Here is a 14,711-nt window from a genome sequence, read left to right as displayed (position 1 = left end):
AGAACTTCTACTTTTTATTTGTACTCGCTGATCGAGTATAATCTCGGTGTAATTACAATACACGACCGGTAACAACTGCTCCTGCGCAATCTATTGCAACGAGGGACAGCGTCATTGAGGTTTTTTCCTGGCCGTTGCATATGTGCAAATATGTAAACAAGGTTTTTGAATGACAAATATTCATCAAAATATTTGTCCTCAACTTATTCGTTTCATGGCCTTTACGTTTTTCATATCAGCTGCATGCACTTCCTTGCTGGTTTCGAACTGATCCAGTTCTAAAGTTCGTGTGATATTTTCTTTACTTATTAAATACACACAAAAAAAACGCGGCAGCATTGATATCAGTTATTTCTGCCACAATTTTTGGGACATACGAATATATTCTTTCATGAAAAAATGCATAGTTTACATGACAGTGCGTAGCGTTTGCAGCATCTAATATACAATGGCATTGGCAATGGCACTGCAGTCATTATTCATGTATTTAATCCCTCGACAAATTCCATAAGGAGGAGGCCGCGCTGCCCCCCCGAACAAGATTTCTAGCTACGCCACTGGTCCGCTGCGGAGCTCCTTCGTGCCCAGCAGTACCCAGCACTTTCACCAAATATGTGACGGAGGGAAGAAGCAAGACGGGAAATGTATTTCCACTATGTACACGATTGACACAACCGGCCAGTCGCTGAAACATTGTCTTCTTCAGCCCCAAGCTCGTGCTCCTCTTGATGATGTGCAGAGCAGTGTAACAATATTACCATTGAATGCACACATCAAGACCTGGAATAGTGGTGTGGTTGTAAACGCTTGGGCCCGAAGGTTTAGATGCAGTAGGTAGCTTTGACACAGCGTCGGTAACTTTGAGCTCTCAAATAGGCACCCACCCAAATGTATTCATGTACCCAAATCCGCGCGCTCTCCTGCGTTCCTTGGTACACCTTTTTGTCGTTCTTTCGTGCTCCCGGTGGTTCGCGTCACCCGAATTTGGGTGAACAAAACTTCCCAATATGTTGCAAAGCAAAGGCTGTTGGTATTCATTGCCACTCGTCAAACTGATGGAAGAATCAAATTAACTAGGAGAGAGCGTTAAGTCACGTAGCCAGCCTTGGCAACAGTGTTGCCAGGTTTGGCTATATATAGTCAAATTGGGCTACGGGGAAAATCTTTTGGCGTCGACTTGGACGAGTTGGCTATGTGGCTATATTTCGGCTACTGAAAATCTGCGACTTGGCTTTGTTTGGGCTATAAGTAGCGCCCTAATCCACGCTCTAGAGTTGGTTCTGATCGGGTAGAAGCAAATCTCGAAGGCTGTGTTCTAGCTGGCTGAGCCTGCCGCGTGGCTGTGCGTGTGTGCGTACACAAAATGACCCCCCCCCCTCCAGTGTTGCCAGGTTTGGCTATATATAGCTAAATTGGGCTACGGGGAAACTTCTTTGGCGTCGGCTTGGACGAGTTGGCTATGTGGCTATATTTGGGCTACTGAAAATCTGCGCCTTGGCTTTGTTTGGCTTTAAGTGGCGCCCTAATCCACGCTCTAGAGTTGGTTCTGATCGGGTAGAAGCAAATCTCGAAGGCTGTGTTTTAGCTGGCTGAGCCGGCCCGCGTGGCTGTGCGTGTGTGCGTGCGCAAATGAGGTGTCGTGCTGCTGGCTCGATGACGCGCGTTTGATTCCCGGCCACGGCGGCTGCATTTCGATCAAGGCGAAATGCAGGAACAGCCGTGTACTTAGGTGTACGTTAAAGAACCCGAGGTGGCCAAAATTAATCCGGAGTCAACCACTGCGTCATGCCTCCCAATCATATCATAGGTTTGGCACGTACAACCCCAGCAATTACTAGAGATTTAGAATAGGGCCTTCAAACGTACTGGGACCCCAAAGAAATAGCGTCGAAGCCACTGCATGCATGCGCAAGACGGCAACTGTGTTTGGGTTTTGCGTCGGGTACGCTTTTTCATCGATTTAGCGGGAGCCCCAAAAGCTACCCCAAAAGCTTTCGTCAACAAACATGGCGGCGCCCATCGAAGCGACGGCTCTAACCTAGCACAAAACTGGGCACGATTCGTGGTAACGCGTGAAGTTCGTAAGCTAGAAGAAGTGAGTGTGGTTATCGCTTTATCTCAACATGTGTAATGAAGATTGATTCATTATACACCGATGATTCTGAATTCAATTCTCGATTTCATGGCTAGTAGGCCTATCACGGATTGACTTGGATGGGTGAAGGTGCGTAAAATTGGTTACTCAAAACTAAGCGCTACAAGTTGCATGCTGCTAATATAATAAGTTCTAAATTGTAATTAAAGGCAAGAACACGAAAGTCTAAATTACTTTTCTTATCATAAAGGAGTATATTTTATTTTAATATTTATAACAGCTTTTCTTTGACGCCGTAGTGATGCTGCAAACGCAACACGCTATCCACAAACGCAAAATGCCTATTCCAAAACTCGTCATTCCTGCATGCCCCAACGCTAACACCCGCAAAGCTCTGTGGGGCCCCAAATTTTAGGGGCCTCTATTCTAAAACTTCATTAGCCATCAACATGGTTTTTTTTACAGTAACCGGTTTTCACAGCATTACCACTGTTATCAATTTGTTGTTTACCATTGCTCTTTGTGCGCCGTCGCGGCTTTTACCATTTGGACCAAGTTCGGGACGTGCTCGTCGCCGAAAACGACTGCGCGCTTCTTACACTAGTATGCCGGTTTGCGCAGTAATCTTTTTTAAAGCTCTGCTTACACCGATTCAGGCAGTGAGTGGCATCTCTTGCCTGTCCCTTTTCTTAACGCATGTTCTTGGCGTGCTAGAGACCTAAGGTATTGGCCAGGTTGATGTAAATTGACACTATATAGGTAGTGTGCGTCCCAGCTAATCCGGGCCAAGCTAATTTTAAAAAACGAGAAAACAAGATACGATGATGAGACAAATAACGCGACATATCATTGCGCGAAAGACTTGTTTTAGCTCATTAAAAAAGAAGCCGTGAGCACGTCGCCGGTGCAGATCGCTGGACAGCTGAACTTCTTCCCCGTAGGCAGAGATAGATGACGCTAAACATTATTTTTTGTTCACGACAGCTAAAAAGCACAGTTCGTAGTTAATATTACTGTAAATAACTAAAAATAATAACTTAGTACCATCTGTCATAAAAGCACTGATTCGCCCTCTGCAGCGATTCGCTGGAACTTGAGACCTTCCGGGGCCAACCAAAAAGTGTTCTGTGCAAGCATGATGTCGCTGTTGTTGATGTAAAGGGCCGACCGTCACGGCGGCACGAACATTTTGTTACGACGGGTTGTGGAAAAAAGGACTGCCGTAGTCGAGTGTGAAAATATATACACAAATAAAATTGCAAATAAAAATGGCTATATTTGGCTACGAAATATTTTGCACTTTTTTTCTGTTTGGCTACATTTGGGCTACAACTTCTCTAGCTTTTGGCTACGCCACCTCGTCGGACCTGGCAACACTGCTTGGCAAACGAACTCTCCATGAAGCCGTGCCCTTAACCTTTTCAAAAAACCTCGCAGTATCGGCCCAACACGTGACCCCTCAGAGAGCCGGCGTATTGGCCGGGAATGTTTGATTCCCGCTAGTTTTTATTCGATGCGCCCCGACAGGAGCTCTGCCTGCAGAGCGGAACCGCTAAAACCTATCTTGTGCTCTGATCTGACGATCACGTGTTGGGCCGATACATCTGGCTTCAGGCGTGTTGCGCAATGCTCTCTCCTAATTCTTTCCTTCCTTAATGATCAAGCTTTACAGCCTGATGCAACCACAGAGTAAGAGCATGGCGTGGCCGTAGACAAGGCATGTGTATCGAGCGAGCAACTCTGCCTGTCGATTAGCATGCAGACACTGAAAGCATCTTCACCACCGATTCGTACGGGATCCATTGGTCGCTTTCTCTCTTGGGCAAAAAGTAATCGCAGCCTCCGAAGGAGAGAGGCAGGAATAAACAAAGTGGGCGCTTTATTGCGCGACCGAAGTTGGCGAGTTCGTGAGGACGAGCTAAGTCTGTTCTGGCACCGTCTCGTGACTGTGGCTGCTCGTGGCGTTTTCACTCCCAGTCACGACGGTTATTGTGGCCGATGTCGCTGTCATCTCCACGCCATCGTCAATCATGGTGGCTGGCGTGGCGGTGTTCGTGCCCGCAGCCCTGGCACGCCGGCGGTTCGACACAAGCATACTGATGATGATGACCAGCATGAGGCAGATGATCCCCACGCTCGCGATCATCGGAATGATGGACCTGCGTTAGAGGCGGACGGAGAAGAAGCGGTTGTCTTGAACTCAAACACTAGGAGGGAGGGGGGGGGGGGGACTTAAGCTTGATTGCGGCAAAAGACGTGCTGTCAACAATAGCCTAAGATGGTGTCTGATGCAGAAGCACTTGACCGTTCCTGTCACTGCTTTAAAGGAGACCTACGTTGAATGTGCTGAATGAGCATTACACAATCTGTTGTTATGAACATCTAAACATTTTATCAGCAAGTTTACAGCAGCGCTAATGCACCATCCACTATCGTTTTCTGCTCTTTATACTTCTGTGGCTCTTCAAATATATACCTAGTCACCTTCAAGCACAGTGGCTATTCTCCAGATTTTTATTTAGAATTCACGGCTCCTGCATGGACCATGAGCTAAAAATCATCACTGATAGAACAGGCAGTATCTAGACACGGAGAAAGAAAGATAACTGCGCAGGTTTTAATGGCCTTCACAATCAGGTGGCAAGTTCGAGTGTCGCGCTATATACAACTTCGAGCTCGTACCGAAGAAAAATCTGGATAACTTGATAACCAGAACGTAAAGGTGAGCATGGCGAGCACCGATTGTTGCGCATTTGCAGGGCGGCAAAGCACTAAGTTCACCAAGTTCGTTTCGAACAGTGAAAAGAAGGCGAAAGCTGCCAGCATGTGGCAAAGACAGCACAATTGCTTACTGATAACTCTTTTCTTACGGGCGCATAGATGCCCACGGGACCTAAATAAAAATGGAGGCCGCCTTACTTGTTCGGTCTCCTCTGCTCAATCATAGGAAGGCTGTTGCCAAACTCGCGTAGTTCCGGGACGTCGCGTGCTGCCGGGTGCGTATCGTGCTGGACATATTAAGAGGAGTAACGGCGCTTACTTCTAGTGTACAGTCGGAACTGCCACAACATATTGACACGTGTGCTTGTTTATCTTTCTAGGGGGACCGCTTTTCGGCGGCTTACAAATGTCAAACATCATCGCTCAGCGCAGGACGTGCCTGCAGGTATCGGAAATATCTCAAATGTTATCGACGGTTCTATCCACTATTGCGCAGTATTGTCTGGAAGACACGCGGGCACCAGCGATTACTCTGTAACCTTCGATTACTAATCCATAAAAGCCGACGCGCTTAATCCGTAGATCAGATTTCGACGATCGCCGACTGTGCTCGCCCCTATCGTTGTGCTTCGAGTTTCACTTGCTTTTGTGGGCTCAAGTTCGCCCAATAAATAGTTAGTTTCGTGATTCATAGTTTTGTTAATGTGTTCTTCAACGTCACTACCACGTGACAATATGTACGACTAATATTACAATGCGGCTGCTAGGAAAAAAGAACAAGGAAATTTTGACTTTAGGCCTGGCGTCTCATCACAAGTAATTATCTTTCGTGGCAGGAGCACACTGCAAGGTCGATCCAAATGGTCGCGAAGCCTCGGACGAAAAGCGGTTCAGAGCGAATTGTCACCGACATCAGCAAGGGTGGTTATTGGAGCAGCGATTGAAGCGCGACTATGTTTGGAGAGAACAAACATTGGGAAAGAAAAAAGCGTTTTTTAATTAAAGTGATACACAGTTAGATTCATTCAACGAAAATAAAATTCCTAATCAATTTTATGTACGCATGGCGAAAAAAGAACTCTATTTTACTTGATCATTATCAATAAATACCTTTTTTGCAATGCAATGCAGCTCTTGATGTAGACGGAAAGGCGCGCTCGTAAAGTTCACGCCCCCCTCACATGTTGTGTTGCTTTGCTTGTCGGCGTTTGTCGGCGTTTGTGTGAATTTGGTGAGGCGGGTAGTTTCATTGTTTCTTAACCTGTTCAGTCAAAAGTAGTGAGTTGCGACCGCCAGATAGTTGCTTACTTTAGTGGTTTTCGTGGGACAGCGCTGGCCGACGTGCTTGGCGTCCGACGAAAGGACGAGCACTCTACGCCCAAAGCATTCGTTGGCCTCCAAAGAAAGTATGTTCCGTGCAGCGATGCGGTTTCGACATCCGTACGGCTAAACTTTTCCTGCAACGCTTTCCGCGTTGAAAGCTCGAAACGCCCATCAGGTCGAATGGCGGGGCATTTGAATATACAGCTCTAATGGCCGGCCTTCGAAAACAAATTTCGCGCCTTTTGAAAACAAAATGATGTCACTTCTGTTTTCAACGGATATGACGTCAAATTATTTTTTCTTCCGCCGGAAGTGTTCCCTCCTCACACAGATGGCGCTAAGCCCCATGAACCGCAGATGAACCACCATGCTTTGAACGTATGGGCTTCTATGGAAGCTTCGCTACCAGGTATATTTACCTTGCACACTGCAACTGCCACATTTCAGGCTTGCGACGGAAACTCCTGTCGCTGCGACAAAGTCGCCTTTAGTGTATTGACGGGATGAGAGAGGAGGTCGGAGAAATTCTTATTGCGGTTAACGAAATGCCTCTTTAAGGTAGCAGTGCGGCTCTATATACGACAAACATTTCTGGACGTAGGACTGCATTTTTTTTGCCGTGGGTTAGACTGAGTATATTTTTGCAGAATAACATTAGGTTGCAAAATAGTCTAGGGTTATACGTGCCGAAACCACGATCTGATTTTTCAAGCACGCCGCATGAGGGGACCAGAATAATTTTGACCACCTGGGGTTCTTTACTGCGCACGTAATGCACGGTACGCCAATGTTTTTGCATTTGCCCTCATCGGGTGCAACGCTATAACCACTGGGTTACTGAGGTGGGTACCACTAATTTGTAGGGTTCTAAAGTTGACAAAGAATGGCGTAGTTCGCCACCTATAGAACGAAAAAAGAACCCCGGTGTTTTGACAAAACATCATGCGGTAATCACGAGCGCGTGATTACCGCATGAAGAGCACTCGAATGACGCGCTACGAGTGTGAAACAAGGGCTATCTAAAAGCAATGTCAGTAACTGGTTTGGAAAGGAGCCCACGTGTTTGTTATAGCGAACGAATTGCGTGATTAGCACTGTGTGCTCGGTGATTTTAATTTGGGTGGCAAATAAAGAACACCTTTCAGCACAACACATGCGACAATTGACGTGTTTACTTATGTGGTGACGATCTTGAGAATCTGCGGATGCGCGGGTGGGGACGATACTATTTGGTGACTAGAATCAGAAGAAATGGACCAAAGTCTTGAATTTTAATCGAACCATAATGAAAAATATAGATATGCATGTTTACCGCTGAGCTTATATATAGCGATCGGATAAGCGCAAAGTCTGCACTTATTCTAATTGATCTTCAGAATAGTAATTTGTGAAGTCTGCTGTTTTCGTTTGTCATTCCCACAACGAAGCGTAGAAACCGACAAAGAATTGAAAACATCGGACAGACCGGACCAGTGCTTGTGTCTGTCCCAGCGTCGGGCAAAGGTTAGAGGAAGGATAATGTCAATCAAAAGAACGGTCAGAAAATGGGGTAATGACTTTGGAGGAAGGAGCCCTTGACTCCAGTGGCATGGACAGCCATGAGGAGCCACCGTCGAGCTTGAGGAGATGTGCTCTCTCCTACACTAGCATGCGCTTGATCACGTGACTTCGTACATAGTGTGCGCAGGAAGAGGGCGCGTATCAAGCCGCCATCGTTTTCGGCTCTCCCTCACACACTTTTTCTCGCACCCACAGCGTACGACGTGCAGGCCTTATTTTTATCGCACCTGGACTTCAATGAAACATCATGGCGACGGAACTTAAACTTAATTTTCAAGCTCTAACGTGGTATCCACATGGAAAAAGCTTGCGTAGGTGACCGTACGCTGCTGGTGTAGCGCGAAACATCAGCGCTTATGCAAAAGCCAAATTTCACAGTCTTAGCACGGCCACCTTGCGTTAGCTGCTTGAGCGGGCAGAGAGAAGGTAAGGTTCCTCTCATAAGAGGCACCGAAAATATACATCATGGCCCAAAACTAGCGACCACTTCCGGATTAAAAGCAGTTTTTTTTCGACCGCATAACTATCACGCGCAGTGACTCTATAAGACGTTCCTTACGTCTACAGGTTTAGGTGCTCCGTGGACACATGGAGCAGCCGCAACCGAGGGAGCAGCCGGGTTTTCAACAAAAGCCTGAGGAGGCGGCAAAGGCTTCGGCGACATGTCGTGGCTAGGCTGCGGCGCTGGGTCGTTGCTTTTGGCCTTCGGCTCCCGCTTGGCTTTCTTACCCCTTCCGGGCGACGAATCGCCAAGGCTCTCGGGAGACCTGCGCATGTGCATCATATTCCGCATCAGTACTGAGGATCCATCAATGTCGCTGTCGTGTCGCCGGCCCAGTCACACGGAGTGAGCACGCTCTAAAGCGAAAAAAAGTGCCGATCCGTGCTGATCACACCCTTTATTCTGGCGAACGTAACTTATATACAAGAGCGCTGTGACGCCCTCTGTCGCATGTGACCTGCGTCACGTGGGCAGTGCCATCTGTTGCGAAGGCACGGCACTACATCTAGCCCTCCCTCAACAAGAGAACGCAGGTTACATGCATACCAAAAAACCGTGACTGCTTGCGGCGGCCAACTAAATTACTGCGCTAACAAATTGACAGTAATGTCACTGGTGGCGATTGCCTAATAAAATCACTGCATTCAGTAAGTTCATTGCACATAATCTCTAAACTTACCTGGCGGTCTTCGCTCCCGCGTAGAACGGCGGAGCCCTGACTCTACTGGCTGATGAGGGTCTCCCGATTCGCCACCACGATCAGCATACAATCCAGAGGTCATGGCTCCAGCTAGTGGATTCACTGGCCGTGTAGGGGCGCTTGGCGTGCAAGGAGGCAGTGGTAACACCAACTGTTCTGGAGACTGCGCGTCATCAGGCGTTGGTGTTCCTTGAAAGGTGGTGCTCTGTGTTCCTGAGGACGGTGTCCGAGTTCTGGCGTTGCCTATCGGCATGTCTATGTCCATGTCCCCCTGCAGGGATTCTTGTCTCGCCAATTCTGGTACAGCTTCGTGGGGCACAGCGGACAATTGAGAGGCCTTCCACGTCCGGCCGTCCTCGAGGTGGAATGACCAACGTCCTCTGCGCTTCAGGATTTTGAGTGGAGCACCAAAATTGGGGGTGCCTTTCATTCAGGTAGACGACGTTTGACCCGAACGTAGGCACCCACTTTTAATTTGGGCTCCCTGGTTGCTCTTCGCTTGTCTGAATACGCCTTGTTGCTTTGTTGGTAATCGTATACACGGCACCGAAGTCTACGCAGTTCCCGGGCGGGGTGGGTGCTGAAGTCGGCGGTTGGCTTGCCGATGACATCTAATGATGTCCTTATGTGGCGTCCATGGAGCAACACTGCTGGGGCCAGATCAGTGGCGCTGTGGGGAGTGGAGCGGTAAATACCCAGGTATTCCGTAACGGTGGCCTTGATGGGTCGCTGGTCCAGTAGCGAGAGTTGTATATACGATTTAAGGACCCTGTTGAACTTTCCACCGCACATTGGCTTGAGGGTGGTAAACTGCAGAGAAGAAATGTTTAATACCCCTGTCCTCTAGGAAACAGTCGAATTCACTTGACGTAAATTGTCGGCCGTTATCCGAGACCAGTTTTGTAGGGTAACCCTGTCGTGCAAAGACACCAAGGAGGAAGTTGATCACCGTGCAGGAAGTATTGTCGCTGCAGAACGCAACCTCTGGCCATCTGGAGTAGTAGTCCAACTGGATGAAGGTATCAGTTAGCTTGGCAGGTACCACAACACGCTGTGTGCACAAAACAAGCCTGTCCACTATAGAAAGCTCCTTCCGTACATCATGGTAGGGTGTCAATTCTGTAGGAAGTGTTTTCCGGGTTGGCCATGATGAGTGGATGAAACGCATGACCTGCTGTAGTATGCCATTCTCAGCGGTAGCAACCCGAAGATCCTCTAGATGTACAGGCGATGTAACTGAAGACACAACCTCTTCATCGACCTGGAAGCCACCCTCTGTTTCTGGAACAGGCAGTCGGGACAAGACATCTGCTACTTGGTTGTGGGCTCCGCTGCGGCACTGGACTTTGAAGTTGTAGCGCAGGAGTCGTGCGGTCCACCTTGCTATACGAAGGGGCCGCTGTCCTGTGCTCCGGGATGAGAGTAAGGCGACCAGAGCCTGGTGATCTGTCAATAGGGTGCACAGCCGGCCCCAGAGATAAACGTGCCACTTCTCACAGGCCCATAGACAGGCCAGGGCTTCACGTTCTCCAGCTGAGTATTTTCGCTCTGTCTCTGTTAATGTTCACGATGCAAATGCCACAGTTCGCATGTGGGACCCCTCCACTTGTTGCAATACGGCGTCCAGACCGTATGCAGATGCATCCGTTGAGACAATGACGAGCAACGTCGGGTCAAACATTCGCAGGACCTTGTGGGATGCTAGGAGTCTCTTCGTGAAACTTTCTTTTGTGGCGTCGTCCCAGTCGAAGGTTACGTCTTGGCGTAGCAGGCGGCGCATTGGCTCTATCTCATCTGCCAGTCATGGGACAAACTTGGCATAATATTCAACTAGCCCTAAAAAAGAGCGTAGCGCGGCTGCATCTAGTCTGGAGCGGTGCAATACCCTTTGCGTTGACCCGATGTCCTGGCAACTCCGATGTTTTGAAGACACATTTCTCATTGAGCTTGAGCCCAGCTTCCGCAATTCGTTCAAAGACTTGCTTCAGGTTCTGTGTGTGTTAGCTCTCAGTCTTTCCCAAAATGATTATGTTGTCCAAGTAGTACAATACCCTTTTCGCAGCCTTCAAGAATCTTCGTCATGATCAGCTGGAATGCAGCCGGTGCTGAGGTCAACCCGAAGCAGACCCTCTTGAACCTGAAAGGGCCTTCACGCATAATGAACGCAGTTAGGTCTCTGCTTTCTGGGTGGAGCACAACTTGATAGTAGGCCGATGCCAGATCAACCTTGGAGGAGCAGCGTGCTCCGTTGTGGGCATGTAGCAGTTCCTCTATCTGAGGCAAGGGAAAACTGTCTGCGACTACAGCTTTGTTAGGCTCTCGTAGATCGACGTACAGTCAATGCTACCGCCTGCCTTGCGAGCTACTACGATTGGAGAGACCCATTCGGAGGCGTTAATTCTCTCGATAACATCTGCTGCAAGTAGCTTCTTGATCTCGTCGGAGACCAGCTGGCGGACAGAAAATGGTAGGGGCCTTAGCTTCTGCGAGACCGGCGTGACCGAGCTTTTGATCGCGACCTTATGTTGCACGCCTTTGACAAGTCCCAAGCCAGGCAAAAACAAATGCCCAAACATGGTCCATGGTATTGGCGGCATACCAAATTTGGGAGGGCCTGGAGCTGCTTTTGCTGTGGCGCTTCGAGGTTGAAAGCCGGGGCTCATGGCGGGAACTTCTTCATGTACCTCCTTTGTCATGTGCAGGCAGCGCAATTCTTTCCCCATAATGCAAAGGTTGAGGGCTTGAACCGCATTTAGGCCGAGGAGAGATGTCCCACATGGCGTAACATGAAATGTTATCATCGCTGCTATCCCTTTGTACCAGACTAGAGCGTGAAATGCCCCGAGAACGGGAATTTTCCTGCGCGAGAAGTCCAGCAGCGTGAGGTGGGAACTTGTCAGCTGTGCTTCGTGGCTAAGCAGGCTTTGGAATAGATGCTCCCCCAACATGGACACGGCCGAGCCTGTGTCAACCAGGAACGTCATGGCATGCGCGGGTGTCGTCGCGGTAACTGGCGCAACCTTGATATCAATGCAGATGCCGGTGTTCCTTTTCCGTACGGACCGTCAAAATGCTAATTCTTCCGGTGCGATTTCGTGGACCTCGTCAGAGTGCGCTTCTCGTGTGCGGCGGGAGCTTTGACAAACTCTCCGGAAGTGATCGCGGCGTCTGCAGGAAAAGCACGTGCGACCGCCGACGGGACATGCTTATGGCAAGCAACTTTCTGCGCTGCAGCTTTCCGCAGACAGTTGCAGGTCCGGTCCCCGTGGGAACGGCGGCGGCGTTCAGATCAGGCGCGGACGCGGTGTGCGTGTGTGAGCTGAAGCGAGGGTGACTCGGGGGGCGTGTGCCGTTATCGGGGCGATCCTCTCGGCGGCCCTGTCTGGTTAGATTGTCCCGTAACTGCTGCTGAATTCGGTGCACTGGATTGGCGAAGGGCTCGGATTCGCGTTGGGTCCGCTCACGCAGAAGTGCTAACCGGACAGTGTGGTCCAACGTCAGTTTGTAACCCTCGAGCAGCAATCTATCCCGGAGCCGCGGGCACGTGGCACCGGCTGCAAACTGCTCACACATGTTTTCGTCGGGTGAGTGGCGAAATAGCAAAGAGCCGCTAACTCCCGAAGTGCGATGGCGAAGTCCGTGATGGGCTCCCCCTGCAGTTGGCGACGCTGCACGGAATCGATGGCGTTGCAGGCGAATGTTCGCAAGGGGCGGCGAAGTGCCTTGTTAGCATCTCGAGGGCCACTGTCGTACTCGTCGGGTAAGCGTGGGGCATCTGCGGTTCCGTCGTGAAGCAGCGTTTGCGTTCCGGCAGTTGCGGCGGTTTCTGTGACGGCGGCGGCATGTGAAGTGGACGCGGCTGCGACGCTTGGTTGCTCTAACTTGGTTTGCAGCGCACTCGGCGGAAGCACGTCGAAAATTCGCTGTTCTTCGGTCCCAAGACAGTGCAGCAAAAGAGCTCGGCGTCGCTGTGCGGATAGTTCTGTCGCTCCAGGACGCCAGTAGAAATGTCTCAAATAGGCGTATCCAGCGGGTCAATGGCACAGCCGGCGTACCAGGGCTGGTAATGAATGGGGGCGGTGGCGGAAATCACGGTGGAAAACATCCTCGTTGCCAGATTGTCGTGTCGCCGGCCCAGTGGCACGGAGTGAGCACGCTACACCAATGTCGTCTCCATGCCGATCACAACATTTATTCTGGCGAACGTAACTTATATACAAGAGCGCTGTGGCGGCCTCTGTCACATGTGACCTGCGTTATGTGAGCAGTGCCATCTGTTGCGAAGGCACGACACTGAAGTCGCGTTTCTTAAAGCAAAGCTTTCTTTGCATAACTCTTCGCGATTTGGCGTGTCGTCGTCGTACGTCTCACGGAGCAGCATCTGTTGATGCTACGGTCCCTTTGGCCTTGTTTCGCCTCACTCGGCAAATAGATGCGTCGGCGTATATGACTGAAAGTGTTTGTGGGGCTGCGCCGAGATCACTATGCTCGCACAGTGCCAAGAATTCTTTACGCGATCTACTTCGACGGGTCTATTGCAGGGTCATTGTGATGTCGTGCATGCATCCGCCGACTGTGACGCCCCAGAACGGCAGTAACCGAGCGCAGCTGGCGTCGCCTGGTGTCATGCCTATTTTTACAGGTGTCACTATCATTAAATGGGGATTTTACGAGGGGTTATTCGACTGTTCACTTGTCCTTACTTCCATCTCATCGGCCGACGGCCCGCGACGCCTCCGCCGCCGCCGTAGACATAAAATTGTCTACATAACACCAAGAGCGAGCGCTCGAGAATATCCCGCTTGAATTAAACCTACTTTTGCTATATATACAGGGTACGCCACATCAACTGATGACCGTTACGGGCGGGTTGTGGATAGTGTTCGACGGCCGAAATTTGCTAGGCGTTTGTTATCGTGGTGCGCCATTTCTTTCTTGCCTGCTCCTCCAAACTTTGTTAACGCCAATCCTCATAGTGCGTGGCATCGCCACGATTTTTGTTTTTATCCCTATCATAAAGGACAGTGGTCTTTGACAGACTTATGTTGATGGCATATTAACTAAAGCAATAAATACCAAGAGAGGAATGACCAGCAACCGAAAAGAAACACTCACACAGAATACTTTACAAACCAAACTTAGACAGACAAAAGCTTATACTGCGTCTGGACTGGCTTTGTCTTCATCGAGCAGGACGAATACTGTGGCAGAGTGCGCCTAACAGATCTCGCCGTTAAAAAAACCAAGAGCGGCGACTCACGACGGCCTGTCTCTCTAAGGCCTTCGAAACAGCAAGTAAATCTGAGACCGTGCTATTCGAAACGACTGCGTCCAAAGCCAAATAAATGCTGCTTGTGCACTTTTCCGTGGCTGCTTCAGCATCTTCTGTAGTGATAACCGGCTTGGCCTTCTGCGATCGCCAGTTTGGTTGATAAAACAAATACCTCTCCTACTACCCCGAATATCCTTGTGACTACTTTTCGTTATTTCAGTTTGTGTGTCGCGTGATTAAGGAAACTCCTTTTGGACTCCGGCAGGGGTCACCGACAGACTGCGGCGGACATCGAAACTAGGGGAATAAACCCGTAACAGCTATCGCTGTAAAGAAAAGCAAGAGTGGCGACTAACTTGCAGCCGTCGCGTTGCACGTCGGCGGACTTAGTGCGCTTCTTGTTGTGCTTCTTGTGCACTTTCTCGGCCGAGGGTGACGCCCTCCCGCCGGCGCTCGCGGGGCCACCGACCGCGACTTGCGCCGACATTTCAGCGGCGCTTTGCTCCTGTGCTGTGTCCTTGCCACCGTGACTGTCCAT

General features: G+C 49.7%; 1 protein-coding gene across 1 annotated transcript; it reads right to left on the bottom strand.

Annotated features, from left to right (window-relative positions):
* Window positions 1-4,013: 4,013 nt before the first annotated feature.
* On the bottom strand, window positions 4,014-14,711 carry LOC125941107 (uncharacterized). Its single transcript, XM_049658056.1, has 4 exons — window positions 14,530-14,711; window positions 8,259-8,466; window positions 5,015-5,103; window positions 4,014-4,254 (listed from the first exon to the last, which is right to left on the bottom strand). The coding sequence occupies exons 1-4, from the start codon at window positions 14,709-14,711 to the stop codon at window positions 4,014-4,016; spliced, it is 720 nt and encodes a 239-aa protein (XP_049514013.1).

The sequence above is a fragment of the Dermacentor silvarum genome, chromosome 10 (assembly GCF_013339745.2).
Source record: "Dermacentor silvarum isolate Dsil-2018 chromosome 10, BIME_Dsil_1.4, whole genome shotgun sequence".
NCBI lineage: Eukaryota > Metazoa > Arthropoda > Arachnida > Ixodida > Ixodidae > Dermacentor > Dermacentor silvarum.
The sequence above is the reverse complement of the archived record's forward strand: the minus strand, read 5'-3'. Positions and strand labels throughout refer to the sequence as shown.

Bases quoted from the DNA above. Each gene is read 5' to 3' on its own strand.
- LOC125941107 (XM_049658056.1), bottom strand. From the start codon at position 14,711: ATGGACAGTCACGGTGGCAAGGACACAGCACAGGAGCAAAGCGCCGCT. The intron at 8,467-14,529 runs GTTAGTCGCCAC...GCACATGCGCAG, and splicing joins GTGCAACGCGACGGCTGCAA to GTCTCCCGAGAGCCTTGGCG. The intron at 4,255-5,014 runs GTAAGGCGGCCT...CCTCTAACGCAG, and splicing joins GAGCAGAGGAGACCGAACAA to GTCCATCATTCCGATGATCG.